The 21,369-nt window shown below is 33.5% G+C and overlaps 1 protein-coding gene across 1 annotated transcript in view; it reads right to left on the bottom strand.

The window, feature by feature from the left end:
• LOC149555850 (putative disease resistance protein At5g47280) overlaps positions 1-1,187 on the bottom strand; it is a 2,616-nt gene extending 1,429 nt beyond the window's left edge. The window contains exons 1-3 of the mRNA XM_089829569.1: positions 1,154-1,187; positions 487-893; positions 1-162 (exon numbers count right to left, since the gene is read on the bottom strand). The exon at positions 1-162 is cut by the window's left edge and continues 107 nt beyond it. Coding sequence (XP_089685695.1) covers positions 1-162; positions 487-893; positions 1,154-1,187 — 603 coding nt within the window. The remainder of the gene's footprint in view (positions 163-486; positions 894-1,153) is intronic.
• Between the last annotated feature and the right edge of the window lie 20,182 nt (positions 1,188-21,369).

Genomic DNA, 21,369 nt, shown 5'->3' on the forward strand with positions numbered 1-21,369 from the left:
ATCAAACAAAGCATCAATAGGGATTTTTTTAACTTCAGGAAACAATATCAGGTCCAAAAAGCATTTTTTTGTATCATTGTCCAGATCTTCTATGCTAAGTGCTAGACGCTTGAGAACATCCTCTTCATAAGATCTAATATTGATTCGTCTTCCTTGTGAAAGCTGCCTTTTGGCATATTTTCAATATGCATTTTCACTATATTTATGTCAAAAATGTCCAATCACCTCCAATACAAGTGGTAATCCTAGACATTCTTTTGCTACCTGTTAGTACAGACTAGTTAGCCCCAATATAATCTCAAAGGGTGGCCTTCAGATCTACACATATTCAATTAAATGAACCATGCTTCTTAAATTGCAAGCATAGAATGGATAGCAGATCTACACAATATCAGCTAGCAAAATATAATCTCGTATTATGGAAAATTTAGTAGACTTCAGGTTCACTAAAATCAACAAATGAGACGTAGATAGACATAGGTATACCTCTTTGACTGGTTGCTTGTTGAACCATCCATCTGGAATGCTTTCTTGTCCAAAGGCCCAATAACAAAAGAGGGATAGAGCATCTTCCTCTCCAAGCGAAGACATATAATGAGTGCTATCAAGGTGTATGGAATTGACACTGTCCCTGACTATAAAAACAATCTTGCATCCCTCTACTTCAAACAACAATTCTTTGAGATTAACATTTGGCCCCACATCATCTAATATGACTAGAATATTTTCTCGCTTAAGCCTGAGTATTTCCTGAAGAGCCTCATGAATGCTCTCACTCTGAGAATCAAGAAACGATTGATCCCTAGTAATCATTTTCCATATGTTCTCAAGAATCGTCTTGTTATCTGGTAGCTGTGAAACTGTTTGAAAAATTATCTTGTCTCCAAAATGTTCTGAGAAGAAGAATGGAGAACGTAAGGTCAGGGAAATCAGAAAAGAATGCAAGGGTCATTTCCAATAGATAGACAAGTATAAGTAAGGTCTCATTAGTAATTTATTAACAAACATAAATAAGTTTATTTGCTAAATTGCTAATTAATTGAGTCTGTATCGTATTTGTGTTGTTTTTCTTCTCCTACTAAGGGCAGTTTTTTCTGTGATGTGGTGGCCAATAAAATGCAAGGGATGAGCACATATGCAGATTCGTAATCACCACAGCAATATATGAAATCTTTCAACTCTCCCATTACTGCTGTCGTTAGAATGCATTGGGAAGTAAGTTAGGATCAATATATTGAAATTTGACTTCTTTATTGAGAGGTTGACGGGCAAGTCTAATCACGATTCGGTGATGTTACCAATATACACAAGTGTGAACACAAAGAGCATACTACAGTAAGTGAGATCAGGTCTTATGTTCTAGTCTCCCTAGAAGTTTAACGTAGGATTGTAGCCAGACTAAAAATTCCCACGCAACTTTGCCAACCAGACTAGAAGCTCTAAACACACCACTTCCTCATTGGAAACATTTTCTAACTTGTCATTTTGATATCAGAGGACAAGCCCACTTCCTAGTGAAAATAAAAGCTATCCTAAGCATAAGTATTCCGCATATTGGCCACTTGACCTGATAGTAAGGTCTTGATAGATCAGGGGCTCGAATGGAAGGATCAAAGATGAGAAGGGGAGGACAGATGTCTTCACAGGAGTGACAAAACAGGATAGCTTAAGAGGAAGAGGAGAGCAAAGCAGAAAAGAGTACAGATTAAGGGGAAGAAGAGAGGACTACACCAAGTAAAGCAAGATGATGAATAAATGCGCTTCATACGTGTAAAAGAGGAGAGGAGGGGGTTATTGAAGGGAAGAGAGGAGATATGAATGGCCGTTAAGCTCTTTAAGAAGAAGGAGAGGAAGAGGATATATTGGGAAGATGGGGGAGAAGATTGCATTGACATAAGCAAGTTCAGGATTCAATTGCCTTTAAGCACTTCAATGAAGACAGAAGAGAAAGAGGGGAAGGGGAGAGGATTTCACATCAAAGGTGGAGGCATGAATGGTGTTTAGAAACTTCAAGGAGGCGAAGACAGATCGAGGGGAAGGAGAAGAGAATCCAGAAACCACATTAAGGCATGAATCATTTTCAGGCACTGTGAGGAGGAGACAATGGAAGAGGACTATCCAGCGTTGTCAACAGGAGATGGTTCACACAATGAAGAGCTCATCAATAACAGCCAAGACACAGTTAACAAATACCAATGGAAAAGGATTCCCTTGCTTGAATAACTGAGGAAGATTTCCATGCTAGAGCAACTCCCTAACTTAAGCATGAGATTATATACTTAAAAAGGAGGTCGAAACATAACCTATACGCAGAGATCGCCACAAACCAGAGGTAAATTGTCTCGTCACACCACGGTTAAGGTTGTGGGTATGATTGATGTTTTGAATATAGGCTTATTTGAGTGCAATGGAACACATACAAGTTGTACAACATTCACCAATGTGTTACATTTTTTTGCATTAATAGCCACCAAATTGCCTCATTAATTATGTACCTTTTCTAGCTAAGGGGAAAAACTGCCTCATTAATTATGTATTTTTTTCCATCAAATGGGGAAACATCACCTCATAATTTATATATTATTTCCATTCAAGAGGGAAAAAATTGCTTCCTAAGTTATGTATTTCACTAAAAAAAAGGAATTAATCACACTGATTTTATGAAATTCTTCCACATTGGAAAAAAATAGTCAATTAAAACAAAGTTTTTGTACATTGAAAATTTTGCCAAGTGAATTTTTTTTTTTTCCTCTTGCAAAATGATGGATTTGCCAACATTTTATAATTGTTTTGGGTAGGGGGTTTCTTAAAGTTATCCTTGGATGAAACCCATAACTCTTTATTGTTGCAATAATAAAAGTTCACCTGTTAGGGCTACAATTTGATCATATCTAATGATCTACCCTGTTAGAGGTATGCTCTATTAAAATACTTTAAGACTATTAGGTCATACCTTAATTAAAGGATTTAATACTTACAATAAAGTAAGGACTCTGTTAGAAGAATTAAATAGGACTACTAAAACCACTTTGTTAAGAAATTTTCCCTGACTCATTCTATTAAAATTGATTTAGTACTTGATCCTTTGGTTTGCTCTACAAGATATTTATGGATCTCCTCTCTTCAATATCTCTATTTGACCTCCTTATCTGATATACTTTGTTTCATCCTTCACTACTTTGGTTGCTTTGTCTGATCTCTTATCTGACTTAGCTTTCCTTACTCTGGTCTAAGTTTTTTCACTCCTCCGCTTCTCCATTCATCACACATAATGATTTTACGGTTAGAACACCCCCTTAAATAGATAATTGTAGAAAGTTGTAGATCATAATCAATGATCCATATTTCATCTTTTTGTCATTTAATCCTTCTAATTTTTTGATTGGTTAATATGCTTATCTTGGGATTAATGTCTTCATCCACAATGTGTAATTTTCTCCTTAACTATCTCTACAATCATTCAATATCATGTAGAAGTCAGCTAAAATGATTTACATAAGTGTTTGCATCATTACAAACTCATATGTCAAACCTGGTTTACTCGACACTTGAATGTTCTAATGCTCAATCATAAGTAACATTCATGTTGGTACTCAGCTTCTATATGCTCGACATATACTAATTCAATCGACATTAATTAACTTTCCAAATTCTCAATATCTACTATTCTACTTTGCATCCTGACACTTTCTCTACTGGGGTACTTGGCAACCTTTGACTTGTTCGGCATGTGAAGAAATATAAACAAGTCCTTTGTAGCTTGACCTTCTCTAGATGGCTCAGCCATAGTGATGACTGACCAACACTACCATGGAAATGACTAAGTGTTAGACACTGATAGGAAACTTGGGCTTAGAGATCAACACGATGTGCATCCATGCTTGAGACCCATTTTTGTCCCCCTCTCAAGCCCTGTTCAAGGATTGATTTAAGGAGTTACTTAAAGTTTAGTCAACTTGTGGGATAAAGTTCACTTTGAACCCTTTATAAGCCCATCCATTTGCCCCATTTTGCATCATGCATTCATGACATCATCCCACATGCACTAGCACTCAAGCACTCAAGCCTTCAAGTCTTTAGTTCTTAGTTTTTGTAATTATTTGAGTTTATTTTCTTACTTCTATTCGTGTTGATTTTGCTAATTAATTTAATTTTTTTATTTCAAAATTAATTTAGTTTCTTTCTTAGATTATTTTAATTCTAATTTTTAAACTAGTTTAATTTTTAATTTTTATAATTATTTTTTTTCCTTATCTTTATTTGTGCTATTTTGTTCATTTTATTTTTCTATTAATTTTTTGAAACAATCTTTTTACATGGAGGTTTTTTAAATGGTCATTTGATTTATATAAAAAAATAAATAATTAAATAACATATTTAATCTATTTAAAATATATTTTAGAAGTAAATTTTTTACTTAAATTAAAAATTATAAATTACTTATAATTTTCATGTTAATAGATCTCCTGGGGTTAATCCTCTTAGATTCAACAAGAAAATAATTTGTTGAAGGTCCCAGAGGAAGGTTGGATCAAAGTCAATTTGGAAAGGACTTCCAAAGGAAACCTGGGACCCTCTGGGATTGGTGTAGTTGTTAGGGATGAGACTGGCAATACTAGCAATAGCGATAACAAGGATAGTAGAAAAACCAATAATTAGGCTGAGTGTCTAGTTGTAGTAGAAGTAGTATTGTTGGGCATGAGAATTGGGGTTGAAGAATCCATTTGGAAGGTGAATCACAACTAGTGTTGAATGACATCGCCCAAGGCGAAATAGAAACTTGGTAATTAGATAAACATGGCATGTTGATACAAAGTTCGTTGGAAAAATTTGATGAATTATATTAATCACGAGTAATAAGGGAAGTCAACGAGGTGGCATACACATTGTCAAAGTTGGGAGCTAATGTGAAAATTTGTATTTTAGAGGAGGATTTTTGCAACCTAGACCTATACAAACTGATGCCACCATTGCATCAAAATCTCTAAAAGTAGACATTCCTTATGCAAATGGAGGTAGACGAGATCGTAGATGACTAAGTACCCATATTTTTGGCATGTGTGGTAGATTGGCAAGATTGGGTAATAATGGTAGTTAACATTAGGAGTTGTTCCTTGTCACAAACTTTCAAATACTCACCTTCCAAATTTTATTTTTATCTAAAAATTTGAGGCATGGAAGAGAGGTGTAGTGGCAAGATGGAGGCAAACTTTTCCTTGGCTATAGATGGGAAAATCCTATGCTTCAAGGGGTTGATTTCAACCATGCGGCTCAAGAATGTGTTCATGTTTGATGGAGAATTTTTCTAGGAGGCGCTAAAGTTATTTTTTAGTGAAGAATATCTACAAAAAGATTAACGTCCAAGGTCAAATTTGGAGATTTCATCTCTGTTTCTGGCTTTATCACTTATGGTGGTTGATTTGAAACTAGAGGTGATGTATTTGGTGAGAGAATGTGTAGAGCCGAAGTGGGGTGGCAGAATTGAAGATATTTTCATAATGGCAGAGTTGGGGGTTATTATCCGCATGGAAAATCAACCTCGGTGGATGATTGGTGGTGCCCCAAGTGAGTTGCAACCCTTACCAATGTGGTCGGCTAGCGCTCTTGTTGAAGTACATCTACCATTTTCTCGAAAAGGGTGGTGCAAGTTGCTGGAGTTCTTGCATGCTATGGAGTTGGATCAGGTTTTCATTAGGTACTGAGTGGTGAGGAAGTGCAAAGTGACAACCTAGAAGTCAAATGCACTTATGGGTGAGGATAGGAAGTTGAGAATCTGAAGGCAAATTTTGGTAAGATAGAGTCAGAGGAGCTTTGAACGGGATGGTGTTGGTTCTGTTGGGGCCAGGCTTAATCGACTCATACGAACATGGGCCTAGCCACTCTTAGCCAATAGCCTAGGGCCACTGTTATGCATTAGGCTCAAGCTATTGGCTAAGAGTGGGCTGAGCCTACTCTTAGCCAGTATTAGTCAATGGTTCGAGTGTGTTAGTTAAGCCCCTTGTTTTGGGGGTGGTTTTTTGTCTATGCATTCAAATGCCTCTAGTCAGCAGGGAGTTGGGCAACGTGTTGATCTGGTGATGGGTTCCCTAGCTAAGTTTATAGATGTCTCTGGAACAAGCATTGATGTGTCTTTGCTTCTTCTCGTATGAAAGATTCTGGTGGGAGGTAGGCTTATTGCAAGGCTGGTGTTGTTAGGGCAAGCATTGGGTTTCTAAATTTTACCAAAAAAGATGTAGGGAAGTGGTTTTAATAAGTTTAGGTTGAGTAGTGTTTGGGTTGGTTTTGGAAGTCTAGGTGTATGGATCATATTTATGTAAATTATGTGGTCATTTTGCTATGATTTATGTAAAGTGTTGGGTGGCAATATTTGTTGGGAAGGGTTTTTTTTCACTAGGTTGGCATGGATATGTCCATGACATATGGAAGGGTCTTCTTGCCTCTAATGGCATATCTTGATATATAATTTCTAATTTAGTATTAATATAAAGACTTTATTAATGATTAAAAAAATTAATTACAATTTAATTTATTCACATTAAATTATATCTAAAAAATAATTGTATTATTAAAAGCGTACTAGTTTATCATTGTAAGCACAAAATAATGATATAATAATTTTTAATGATACTATATTCTTCATGTACTAACAATTTTAATTAATTGATAAAGAATTCCCTATGTGGGCACTACCCACTGGATCTGTCTTGCGTTGGAGATAAACAATGTTTTTCGACCTCTTTCACACTCCGGACAAAAGCAAAGGGTTTTTTCGACTTGTTTAACTCTCCCTACGGATGTTCGGGCTGCTAAAGTTGGGTTTTGCACCAGAAATGTGATTTCTTGGTTGTTGGGAAAGGTTTTCTGATTTATCTTATCCAACTGATAGTGGTTTTTTGTTTTCAAGGATTTTGAATGTTCCACAGGTCGAACCTCATGCATGGTCGATCTTCATTAAAATGAGAAGTTGCTTGAGGATATTGTAGTGATTTGTATCAGCAATAGTTTTTACATGAAGGAGAAATATTGCCATGAAGAAGAAGTTCGTCACATGATTTCTCACGGCATAGGCTTTGCTTCTCTGATATTGTTTTAATTCCCTTTAATGTTTAGATTAATCATGCATACTTTAAAATTGTTTATTATACATGAGGTAAATGAGATTAATATTTTGAATATAATATTCCACCTCATTTGTTGCATGGGATTTAATTTCGATTGTCGCCAACCCGTCCAAGAATCCCTAGATTCGGCTACAAATGCATCATTTGTCTTTCAACATTCCTCTCTGCTTTTGAGTCGCTTGCTTTCGACCAAGTTAACCGGATTCTTATTATAATAAAAAGGTGTTCCCAGGAGAAGCAGCAGGAGTATTCTTCTCACAGAATATGAGGCTAAGAGTCCGTTTGGTTCCTGGAAGATTACAGGGATTGGTTTTTCTAAATCCGGATTTGAAATTTTTTGTGTTTGTTTCAAAATTGGCAAAATGGAATTAACGAACCGGACTTCCAATTTTGCCTCAAAACCAGGTTTTCCAACTTCCTACTAGCAAGTAGGAATTGAAAATCAAAACATGGTTATGTCTTTTAAGGAGTGTGAAAACAATAGATTGGACTACTTTTTGAAATTTGTCTTCAACTCTAAGCTTACTCATAAAAATGTGCCTTCACATGCATCTTCCAAGTGAAACAAACCGTTTAAGTAAAATCCCAAAAATTAGAATGAAGATTTGCAAAACCTTAATTTGTCTAAATCAAGATTCGTAGAAATTCAAGTTTTTTAAATTCCAGGAACCAAACAGACCTTAAGCATAAAGCCACAGAATACGATTTGCCTTAAAACAACATAATAACTATGCAATTATTGCCCAAGCTAAGTAAAAGACAATAGAATATCATTTGCGAGCGTTCCAAAACAAAGTACACTATTCCGACAAATCGAAAGAAAGGAATTTGAAGTCTCTGTTATTAATAAATTTAGAATGACTTGACTTCAAAGATAAAATCAAATAGATAATCTAGTGAGGGAGAAGGTAATTGTAATATTCACTACTATGGGGGTGTTTAAAAAATAAATACAGAATGAACGTGCCTTTCAATAGAGCGAAGTAATCAAATAATTGCTGCTGCTTGTGTCGAGATTGTGAGAACTGTGCTGGGGCAAAATGGAATCCAGTCTTGAAGTGGGTAAGGCTTTTCTCGCCGTCTGTGTGTTTTTAGCATTTTCTCTTGATGCCGACATCAATTAAAGATTATAAAGAGAGGTTCTTATATTTTCTTTGAATCAGCTGTTCCACATTTAGTTCTCCGTGCCTGTCAATCACTATCCAGGCAAAACACGCGATGGATAGGATCGTTTCTGTGGTCATGCCGATAATGTACAACATTATCCGTCGTTAGATGGAAAAATAAGCTTCTTCAAATAGAAAAACACCTTGGGCATAATAACCTTAAGCCCGTTACTACATCCTGGTGAAGTTTGTGCACATCTAAGCTGAAAGGTATCATGGACAGTCAAGATCCCATTGATGAGGCTTTCGCCATGATGCTATTTTGGGATGCTTCCTTCCTCCTCCTTTTCCTCTCCCACCATCCACCAAAAAAAAATCTCAGATAAGTATAGCAACCCATTCCATGATCTAAAGTCAGGTGAAGGTCTGTGGTTTTCTGTGATGACAGATGTCTTCAAATTGGAGAATCAAATCCCTCTACTTTCCTTAGAGTCGCTCTATGCTTTTATTTGTGGTCCACTGAATCAGTCTAATTTGAAGAACTTTGTTGAAGGCATATGCTCTAGATACTCCCCCTTGTGGATTGAACACAGACATGAAGAGCCACTAGACGTAGATAGCTGTCGACATCTCCTGCATTCCATCCATGCGAGGCTCTATAGGAAGCGTCATCATGAGGGCTTTGACCAACGCCCTACTAAAAATGGTTGGTCTCCTCTTGCATGGCTTAGAAACCAAAATCACAAGGAGCGACAATCGGAAGAGGTCAGGCTTCGCAACCAATGAAAGATTGGTATACCGTCTGCTTCAGACTTGAGCAAAATCAGAGTAAAATTCAGCCGTTTCGATGGAAGCATTGAGCTGATGCGATTTGACACCACTCATTCTACTTTATATCTTCCCGTGCTAAAGATTGGTATTATCACTGAGACGATCTTTAGAAACTTGATAGCATTTGAGGTATGCTCACCAGAGATTAAAGAAAATGTTGTTACTGCTTTTATTCGGCTGTTGAAGGAGCTAATCCACGACACCAATGACGTGGAGTTGCTGAGGAAAAATGAAATCTTTCCAACCTTGGGCATGGACGATGAGGAGATTGTGGAGATTGTGAAAAGATTGAGCAGATCAACATGAAATCCAATATGTGAACCTGTCAACAATGCCAGGAAAGGCCTCTATAACTACTATATGAGAAATTTGGGTTTTGATCATAGCTTCGTTCACAGGGTCAGTGGCGCTTCTTATGATTGTGGTGCAAGTTTTTTTTCTAGTTCTACACCTGCAGTATATAATAGTAGTTTTTAGGGGTATGCAATAAGTGTTTTTCTAATAAAAATATTAGTGCGTTTCTACGGTCATTTATACTTACTGTAGGCCTTTTGAGTCTTACACCCATTGTATTAGATTGTTTTGCGTGCAGCACTAGTCCCTGTCTGGGGTGGGGTTAGCACTAGTCCACTAGTCCCTGAATGATATCATACTCGGGTTTCTTTGTTTATGCTACATCTGTTAGTGGTTTCTATGAAATTTTCTTTGTGAAGGAAAATGATCTTTGTAATGTGGTTAAATTTTAGAACAAAGTAACCTCCTCCAGATGGATGATTTGCAAGTTTTGGTAATGGTTTTAGTGGTTTACTTGGTGCTCTTCTTGATTGTTATTTGATATCATACTAGATGCTCTATCCTACACTGTAAAATGGTCTCACACCTTTGAAAATCTTTTATTGTGTAATAAACTATTATCATAATAGAAAAATTGATGTTTGAATTACTATTGAAAATACAATTTGCTTCCACTTTTTAAAAACCATGTGCCTCGTCTTATGCTTCCACATTTTCCAAGCATTTTGTTCGAATAATTTTAGGGTCATTCTCGTGCGTTTTAAAGGTAATAGTGCAGTTTGACCATTGTTTCACCTCTGTTTCATTGACTCTTTTTGCACGCAAAGCTTCCATGTCCAGCTCCACTCAAAACTGGAGTCTTATAATAAGGAACAATAAGCATTGTTTCCATAGGAATCGTTCATTTCATTTCATCAGAAAATATATTATTATTATTTTCAGGTTTTTCTTTTTGTTCCCCATTTCTCTACTATAGAGAACGAGTTATTACCAGTGTAAAATTCGTAATATTTGTATTGGGGTACAACGAGATGTTTTGGACAAGTTTTTGGGATGGCAACAGCGGGCCTCCATTTTGGAGGGGATGGTGACAAGGTCATTGATCATTTAACATGGTAACATATTACATATCTATTAGTAACATTCAAAAATTAAAATTCAAATAGATATTCAAGTACTTATCCTAGTTGCACCATGGTTGTAGAATGGCAGAGGTGGGGGTAGTCCAATGCTCCAAGTATCTGGCGTGGTGATGTCTCGGGATGGGTACTTTGAGGTTTAGGGTGGAGTCCACATGTTTCACTGGTTATTACATTAATCAATAAGATGTTATTGAAACACCTCTTTCACAAGGTATCGATCATCTCATTTAAGGATTTTTTTTGTTCAATTTTTTTCCATTGTCATTATGGTTTTTTAGACATTCAAAAATTTTAAATAATTTTTATTCAATTTTGATTTTTTCACGGCTGATATTTCTTTTTAAATCTATGCTAATTTTTCTCAAATTTAGTGCTTTTATTATATTTTTCCTCAAGAAGAGGGCCTTCAAAAACATTGCCAAAGTGTGAAAAATAACGATTGCAATCATTGATTATTAATCTCCTATCTTGAAAGATTATTTACCTCTCAAAAACTAATTCACAACCAAACATTAAACAACAACACAATTGAAACTTCACAAATATTCTACAAAAAGAAATTTGAACACGATGACACAATATTTTTGGAAAAAATTTTCCTAGAAAAACCTCTAAGGGAAAACCAATTCTTCAAATGAAAAATATATTAATCTTCAGCAATATAAGAGTTACAAAAGAATTCCTTGCCTCTCACCCGAAAAACTCTGACAAACTCCCAATATCTCCCATTGATATCCCCCACTATTATCCCAATGCTAACATTGTGCCCTTGTCCCACTGCAACATTATTATCTTTCATTGTGAATGCATTTTCTATCACTGCGAATGATTTCACAAAATTTGATCAACTACTTGATTTGCTAACACTACAAATACATTTGTTATTGCTACAAATGTGTCTTCAAGACTTGATGATTACAAATGCGCCCAGCCCTCCTTTTATACTACTCTCTTTGAAAAGAAAATAATCAATGCCATTAGCTGAGATAAAATAAATCTTAACAACCATAATTAAATTGGTTGTAAGAATTTAATAATTAAACAATTATTTAATTAACCAAGGTTCTCTGTAAAATAAGTAATTATTTAATTAGGACTGGACAACTTTCTCACTACAAAAATTAACAATCCATCTTAGCGAGGAAGTTGTTCTACATGATACCCAACTTATCCCTGAAGAAGATGAATTTAGCCTTCCCCAATGCCTTAGTCAGAATTTTTGCTACCTACCCATCTATAGGTATGCATTGTAGCTGAACAAACTATCTATGTACACAATCTCTAATGAAGTAATATCTAATGTCTATAAGTTTAGAACTATCATGAAACATTGGATTCTCAAACAACTTGATGCAACTCTAATTGTCATAATGTATCATAGCACTTTCAACTCTCTGACTAAAAAAGGCTACTAGCAACTTCCAAGGCCATATAGCTTCACATGTCACTGTGCTAGCTGCAACTCTGATTGTCACAATGTACCATAGTAGTTTCAAATCTCTAACCAAACAAGGCTACCAACAACTTTTGAAGCCATATAGCTTCACATGTCACAGTGCTAGTTGTTATGTATTCTACTTCTTCTGAACTTAAACCCACAAACTTTTGTTTCCTACTGAACCAAGAAACAACTACTAATCCCAAACTGAAAAAACACCTTGAAGTTGTAATGCCCCACCATGTGACCCAAAAGAAGTTAACCTAAAGTTTTGCTAAGTTTGTCAAACATTTTTTTTTAAATTTAAAGATAATAATTTAACAACAACAGTTATAACATAGCAGAAGCAATTAACATACATCAACAACACATAAACAAGTTACAACTCTTAAGGTTTCCATGATGTTGAATCACATTTAAGTTTAATTAATAATAAATCTAATATATAATAAATCCACATCAAATAATAGTATACTAGTATGAATCCATTTATATAATATACAATTATATATGATTCCACTTGGCAATAAAAAAAATGCACAATCATCCATTGTACATGCCATAGCATATGAAAGGCTGTAATACTATACATCATGAAATAAATTGCATCATCTCTTAAGATATTATAAAATCAAATACAATACAATAGTACAACCATCCATCATAGAAATACAAGAATAGATAGAAAGGAACATCTGCACAAACACATCCACTAGCGATATTTGATAGTCAAATCTCAATGGTATAAGAAAAAGTACTACCACCCGACCTCGTGGAACCCAAAAAGGCCCACTCCCACCACGCTGAGGAGATAGTGTCAAGTCCCAAACATGATGTCAAACTCAATAATCAAATCCAACATCTAGGTTCAAGGAATCACCTAAAAGCAATCTAACTCAAAGGTACCGAGACGCAAGTATCAACTAATCCTAGAGGCAACACAGACATGTAAGAAATCTACTATGCAAGTGGGCAAGTGTCATTACACGAATCAATGCTAGAGTTACCCTAGCAATCTAACCCTACCTCGGCCCCCTAGTGACTCTATACGGCACTAGTATCCTTTCGTACTGACAAGGAATACTAACAATGTATGGTCACAACCAAGCGTCCTCTCTAGTCCCATCCTTGTCTATACTAGAACTCGAGGCATGGGTGAGGAAATACAAAGACTCTTATTAGGTTCATTTTATTCCCATTTATTGTAATGTTTTCACTTATTAAACAACTTACAATGGGTTACCCTAGCAGTCACTTTGGGCCCTCACCTCCATTGTAAGCCACTTCTTGACATGACATTATAAATAACTTACTCTAAGCTCAATAAAATCAAAAGATCACAAAAGACCACATACCATACATCAGTTCTTAAATAAGCAACTGACAAGTACTAAAAAAAATTGATCATAATCACAGGTTCCACCAATACAATCATCCTAACGCGACTGATCCCAAAATCAAGTATATAGAAACCAATCCATGTCATAACATGACATCAGCAAGAACAAATCATACAAACACCTCAGTCCTATAAAAGTGATTGGAAAGCAATACAAATACAACTCATCGAAGACTCAAAGGTTATATTAGATAAGTCACACCATTCACCTCAGTTTCACACAAGAACATTGGAAAGCAACAATCAATGCATCAAAACATCTCATAGAGCATACCAGACACATTATTGTGGTTGAGTATAAAAGATCAAGATCAAAACATCATCATGACATCACAAAATAGAACTCTCGAGCCACTGGTAAACATCTTGACTGGCCAAATCTAAGTCAAACTCGAAAACCCAAACACAAGTAAATCACACGTTACATAAAGTGCATACAAAAGTAAATTTCATAGTTCATTAGGTTTTGAAAACCCTAAAGTTCAATATTTACTAAAACTTCTGAAAATAGAAACACAACAGACATGAAGAAGACATGAATTAGAAAAATGAGCAACTACTGCACAAACCCACATTATCATACATGGATATGATGCTAAAACAATGAATGCACAAACACACAAGAATCTTCCTTTTCCTTCGAAACCCCTATCTTCAAAAATTGGCTCCTCCAAACCTGTGTATCTAGAAATGAGCTCTAATTTCCTTAATAAAGAGATTTTCCCCCAAACTAAGGCTTTGATAATGCAATCATGTGAAAATCCTTTGTCTTTAATTACTATATTTTAATTTTCATGCACACACTTTATGCAATTTAATTAAAATAAACTTTATTAAATTAAAGCTTTCTCTCCCTTATCAAATCATGCGACAATTTTTTATATAATATTTATTAATTTAACTAATAATATTATTTAGAGTTTATTAAAAATAAAACTCCTAAATAAATTATTATCAAATTAAATAAATATAAATACGCCTAAATTAGAACTTTAATCAAATCTTTTAAATTTAATTCTTTCATGCACATTTAATGAACTTTTTAATTAAAATATTCTATTATATTTTCTTTTCCTCCAGTTATTAATTAGTGTAAGCACTATTTAAAGCATAGTTTATTATTTAAATTAATAAAAATAATTAGCGCTCATTATTTAAATGCAACTCTAATTTAATATTTATTAATTAAATAATCATAATAAAATAATATTTAATATTTAATCTTTTAATCTTTTAATTCTATTTTTATCCAACTTCTTGAATTAGACTTTTAAACTAAATATTTTAAACTGAAGTACATATCTAATTAATTTCTAATTAATTTAAAAACATCATATTCTAATCTTTCTTTAACCAATTTTCTAAATTTAGACTTTTTATTTAAATCATAAATTTAATTGGCTTTTAATTAATCAAATATTCACATATTCTAATATTTCTTTTTAATCAAATAATATTTATTACTCAACTAATAATATTATTTAGAGTTTATTATTAAAATTAAACTCTTAAATAATAATTATTAAATTGAATAAATATAAATATGCTAAAATTAGAACTTTAATTTAATCTTTTAAATTTAATTATATTAATTAATTATTTTTTCAATTAATTAAATATTGAAGTTTCTATATACAATTTTCATGCGACAACTTTAAACAATTTAAATTAAAATATATTTATTAAATTAATTTTTTAATCACTTTAATTAACCATGAGATGTTTTTAATATCATATTTATTAATTTAACTAATAATATTATTTAGAGTTTATTAATAAAACTCCTAAATAAATTATTATTGAATTAAATAATTATAAATATGCCAAAATTAGAACTATAACTTTATCTTTAAATTTTATTCTTTTATTTAATTAATTCACGAGACATTTTTAATAATATATTTAATAACTTAATTAATAACATTATTTAGAGTTTATTATTAAAATAAAACTCCTAAATAATTATCGTTAAATTAAATAAATATAAATACATCAAAAATAAAACTTTAATAAAATATTTAAATTTAATTTTTTATTTAATTAATCCACGAGACACTTTTAATAATATATTTATTAACTTAATTATTAATATTATTTAGAGTTTGTTATTAAAATAAAACTCCTAAATAATTATCATTAAATTAAATAAATATAAATACGTGAAAATAGAACTTTAATAAAATCTTTAAATTTAATTCTTTTATTTAATTAATTTCTCAATTAATTAAATATAATTGAATATCAAATTTATTTATAAATTTTTTATTAAATTAAATCATTAAATTATATTTTAAATTTATTTAATTATAACAAAAAATCACCACATACCCATAAAACAAAAAATGACAACTCAACTGAAGGCAAAGAACACTTGAATCAAACACTAGGGTCAAAATCACGAATTCACGTCACTTGACAAATTTGGATGGTTAAACTAACTTGAATATTTGTCCTATTTTCTAGGATAATTAGCTTAGGGTTTAGGATATGGACTCAATAGTTATATCCCCACTTATACCATTGAAATACTATGATAAGGTGCGCTCATCTTGGCAATTCAGGGAAGTCGATACCCAGTACCTATAATCTGCATAAAATCCACACATGTACAAACACAATATTCTAAACTAAACAAGCAATGGCAGGAAGTGGTTCATCGTGCCGATCTCGACTAGCAGGTGACTACAACTCCCTTCCTCAACCACATCAGAAACATCAAACATAAAGAAAACACACACGCACACCATACACATGCAACTATGGGATAAGTATCCCTAGAAATCGCATAAAAATCATTCGTCTAACTAACATCATTCAATAACTAAAATAGTTGGCACTAAGTACCTCAATATATATAGATAGATAGATAGATAGATAGATATCAACTGAATATGAAATACAACTATTCAATTCCGATAATCTAACACCGCTAATCATAAAACATAATAATAGAACATTCCTAAAAGAATCCAATCAAAACAAATCAGAAAAGTCATGTAGGGGTAGGCATTATAGAAGTGCTCCTTATGTCTGTCGCATTGCCTATCCAATCTGTGTCAATATAGCCCATCAACTTGATGTTGTGCAACCTCCTGATAACTGGAAGGCTCATTGTCTATCAATTGACTAACTAATGCCACATAGTCATTGAACTTGGATGGTTGCCTCCATTGTATAGTACTCTTCCTAGGAGATCCCACAAACTCCTGAGTATCCCTTTCTGCCTCTTGAACCTCATGGTTCCTATTGCCAACTATAGAGGATGAAATATCAACCTCTAAGTCTTCTAAATGCATTTCCTATTGCGCATGTTACTCCATACTCTGTGAATCTTCACCACCTAAGTCTATGCTCGTACTAGTAACTATACTTGAGCTTTGTTACCCTTGACTAGAGGTCTTGGAGCTTCTGTTGGTTGCTCACTCTGATCATCTACAAGCAAAAATTTGGACCTTCTAAATATCTTGTCCTCCATGAACTTAACATCACGTCTAACTATAATTATTCTGATCCATAGATTAAAAATCATATATGCCTTTGACGTTTCATTGTACCCAAAAAAGTACCCCCTCTCTATTGTCTGATCTAACTTGGTACGTGTATCACCTGGAATATGAGAATATGTCAAACTCTAAAATATTCTAAAGTGATAAACATTTGGTTTATTTCCTGTGAAAGCTTCCTCTAGTATCATCTTCCCTAGCACCTTGCGTTGAACCCTGTTCTTAATGTAAAGTGTTGTACTACATGCTTTTGCCCATTAATAGTCAAGCATGTCTTGGTCATGTAGAATAGCCCTTGCCACCTCTGATATAGAATGGTTCTCCCTCTCAGCAACTCCCTTCTATTGTGGATTTTAAGGAACAATCCACTCTCTCTTAATTCCTTCCTTAGTACAGAACACTTGGAAGATGTTTCCTTTGTACTTGGCACCATTTTCTGACTAAAGAACCTTTATCTTCTTTCTGTCACATTCTCCACAAGAGCCTTCAACTCTTAGAATCGACTAAAAACCTCATCTTTGGTCTTCAAGAAGTATATCTAGGACTTCTTGGAGAAATCATCAATAAAAGAAACATAGTACTCATATCCTTTGAGAGACTTCATTGACATTAGTCCACATACATCTAAATGCACTAGATCAAGAACACCCTCAAATTTGGTATCGCTCCTTGGAAAAGATGCTTTCACAAACTTTTCCAACACACATCCCTTGCATACATCATCATGCTTTGTGCTCGCCTCTATAACACCTATCACTGTCTCACAAAGAAATTTAAGTGCTCCATAATGAATATGGCCCATCCTCCTATGTCATAACTCTCAAAGATCTCTAGGATTATTTCTTCTTATGAGTCCCTTAGGAGTATCAAACTACAAACTATAAAGGCGACCACTCCTAATTCTAATAGTTATGGGTGATTTCAAATCTTTATGCTTAATCAACACATGAGTCCCTCTAAAGAGTACACTATAACCCTTATCTTGAAGAACATATACATAAATCAGATTCATACCTAAGCTAAGAACATGCAACAAACCATGAAGTGGAATTATCTTTCCATTCTCCCTTTAAAATTAAGCAATCCCTTTCCCGACTGGGTTGAGTTTGGACAAGTTTCCCATAGAAATCTGGATATTGGTGTTCTCCTTATAATTGGAGAAGTACTCTCTAACTCGTATAACATGAAATAATGCCTCATCTGTATATCAAAAACACTGTGAGGTTGAACTAACCAAACAAGCTATGAGTGCAAACTCATCTTCCATTCTACTAGTGAGTTCTTTTGCACTTGTTGAAGTTGCTACCCACTTCTTTTCCTTCTTCTTTTTTGAGCAATCACTGACTTAGTGACCATACTCATGACAACCAAAGAACTTGACTTTACAAAGGTCCTTTTTCTTCTCACTTTGTGAATTCTATTCTTTGCTAGACCCCTTCTTTTCTTTCCCTTTTCCTTCTAGGGCAACACTTTCATGTTCCACCACATTTTTCTGACTCTTTTTGGACTCATTGACAAGACATAGTCTAAAATCCTGCTGAGTGAAATCAATCCATAGTCGATCCCAACTTGATAAGGTGCATCATCCACTAACAACTTGAAAAAAGACACTCCACTAATTAGTAAACCCATTTAGGGCTATTCTCACTAGCTCATCATCACTAAGACTATCTCCAACAACTATTAACTCATCCTTGATAAGTCTAATCCTGGTGAGGTAACTTGTGACAGGTTCTCTTTGGTTCATTAGGGTATTCTTCAACTTTTCTCTAAGAATCATCTTCATGTTGGTGGTAGCATTATGGTACATATTCAAAATGGCACCCCACATCTTCTTTGATGTATCTAGCTCTAAGATATGTGGAACAATATGATCCTTGACACCATCAAGGATTATTGTCCTCACCTTGGCATCGTCCTTCTTGTATGTTGCAAGTTGTGTCACATTTGTAGGTATAGGTACAACACTGGTAAGATAATTGTTAATACCATTCTCTTCCAACAATAAAGAAAGTGTAGCCTTCCAGACACCAAAATTTGAGGCACCATCCAATCTATCTCGATCTCTCACAAAAGCTGAAGCCATCTTAAGGGATTAAAGCAATAATAAATCTAAAGAGATAAGGTTTTAACAAACCCTTAATTTCTTTACTAGGATAGATTATTTCTACGAGGGGTTGGGGGTAGCGCCCCTACAAGGTCCTAGGGTAGCACCCCAAGTGTGCTCCCTATCACATTACAGGGTGCGGTCAAGAGGCAATGCCCCCCAAAAACCAAGAATGACCTTATATTGTAAAAGGCATAGGCTACTATTTTTCTATCATTCTAGCACTAATTTTGTAAACAAAAAAAGCTTGTATAAAAATGCTTAGGGTTAGGGATTTCATGATGAATGGTGATATTGTAGCTTCTTGCGGTGGTATTGATCTATAAGGGATCATGAATTATAATTAATTAGTAATCACTAGATAATAATAATATTGGACTTCTTGTTGGTGGACATAGCCCAAGGATTGGGTGAACCACATTAACTCTTGGTGTCTTGTGTTCTCTTTTATGCAATCTACTATTTTCTGGTATTGGTTATATTTGCATGTAATTGTTATTTATGTCTGAGGTTAATCGTAACATTCTTTACCCTCAACATTGCTCTAATACTCTATGAAAAAGAGCTATTGCAATCATTCATTATTAATCTCCTATAGTGAAAGATTATTTAATTGTTGAAAACTAATTCACAACCAAATATTGAATAACAACACAATTGCAAGTTCACAAAAATTATGTGAAAAGAAATTTGAACACAGTGACACAATATTCTTGAACAAAATTGTCCTTGGAAAAACCCCTAAAGGAAAACCAGTTCTTCAAATGGAAAATATATTAATCTTCAACAATATAAGATTTACAAAAGAATCCCTTACCTCTCACTGGCAGAACTTTGACAAACTCCCAATGTCTCCCGCTGATATCCCTTACTACTATCCCAACGCTAGCATTGCGCCCTCACTTCCACTATAAGATTATTCACTTTCACTGTAAATGATTTCACAAAACTTGATCTTCTACTTGATCTGCTAATAGTGCAAATACATATGCTATTACTACAAATCTGTCTTCAAGACTTGATCTTAAAACTTGATGATTACAAATACCACATAGCCCTCCTTTTATTCTACTCTCATTGAAAAGAAAATAACGACTGACATTGGCTGAGATAAAATAAATCTTAACAACCATAATTAAATTGGTTGTAAGCATCTAATAATTAAACAAGTATTTAATTAACCAAGGTTCTCGGTAAAATAAATAATTATTTAAGTAGGGCTAGACAACTTTCTCGCTACAAAATTTAACACTAGGGTCATGGGGAATGTGAGGACCCTGGGCAATGTGAGGTAAAAGGCAGAGTTATCAAGAAATTAATAAAAGTTAAGGATTTGGGCATCCTTAAATCACTTCTATTTCTTTTCGGTACATGCGTATGTATATCATTATTTTTTTCACTAATATGGGGTCTAATTGTAGACACCCAAAAATGGACAGACTTGCAAATTTACATTTAACACGCTTATTATTCTTCTATTAATTATTAATTCTTTAATTATTAATTAATCATCTTATTTCTTCTATAATCAAATCTTTGCATCATTTAATCATTCCCTAATTTTACTTAAATTTATTAAATTTATTTAATTATTTAACGTTTAATTAATTGATCATTATCAGTTAATTAAATTCAATTTCCCACAATTTCAATAATAATTATTCATTTTTTAAATTAACTAATCTATTCCTCTTTATTAAATTAAATTTAATTTCATCTTCATTTCACATCAATTTCAATTTCTAATTAAGCCGATAGGCTTATTGTGGGAGCTTTGCTCCTCAATTTGCTTTTTTTGCACGGAAATGTTGTAAGACTGGACGAAAATATTGTAAGACTTCACGGTTTTATGATTTTCCATTGATCTAAAAGACTCAGTTAAAAAAATTTGGAGTTTCCTTTATCATTGTTACTTTTGTAGGAAAGTTTCTAACTTTTATTTCTTCTTCAAAAGTTTCTATTTCTTCTTCTATTTAACTTAAATGTTTATCAATTAACCTATTTTTTCTCTCATTTCTGACATTGTGTAGGTTCTATTGGATTTCCTATCAAAAATTTTGATTATTTTATCTTTTGTGCATGTTCAATTTTTTTTCTTTCATATATGCAGTTATTATAATGCCATAAGTTTATATACTGGTTTGAATTGCTTGACAAGTTTATCATAATAATAAGTACATAATGAGTAGTTACAAAATGTATGCATATAGATTATAACAAGTTTATATATTCATTTGAATTGTTTGACAAGTTTCATATAGTAATAAATGCATAGTGAGCAATTACAAAATGCATGCATATTGATTATAGAGAAGTTGAGGAAGCAAATAGAAATGGTAATACATGCATGACAAAAAATAAATATGAACAAGATTAAATCATATTAGTTTTGTTTCAATTTATATACTATTCAAATCATTTTTGATAG

This window comes from Cupressus sempervirens, chromosome 5 (genome assembly GCF_028749045.1).
Source record: "Cupressus sempervirens isolate cs-2001-9-10 chromosome 5, ASM2874904v1, whole genome shotgun sequence".
In the NCBI taxonomy this organism is placed as follows: domain Eukaryota; kingdom Viridiplantae; phylum Streptophyta; class Pinopsida; order Cupressales; family Cupressaceae; genus Cupressus; species Cupressus sempervirens.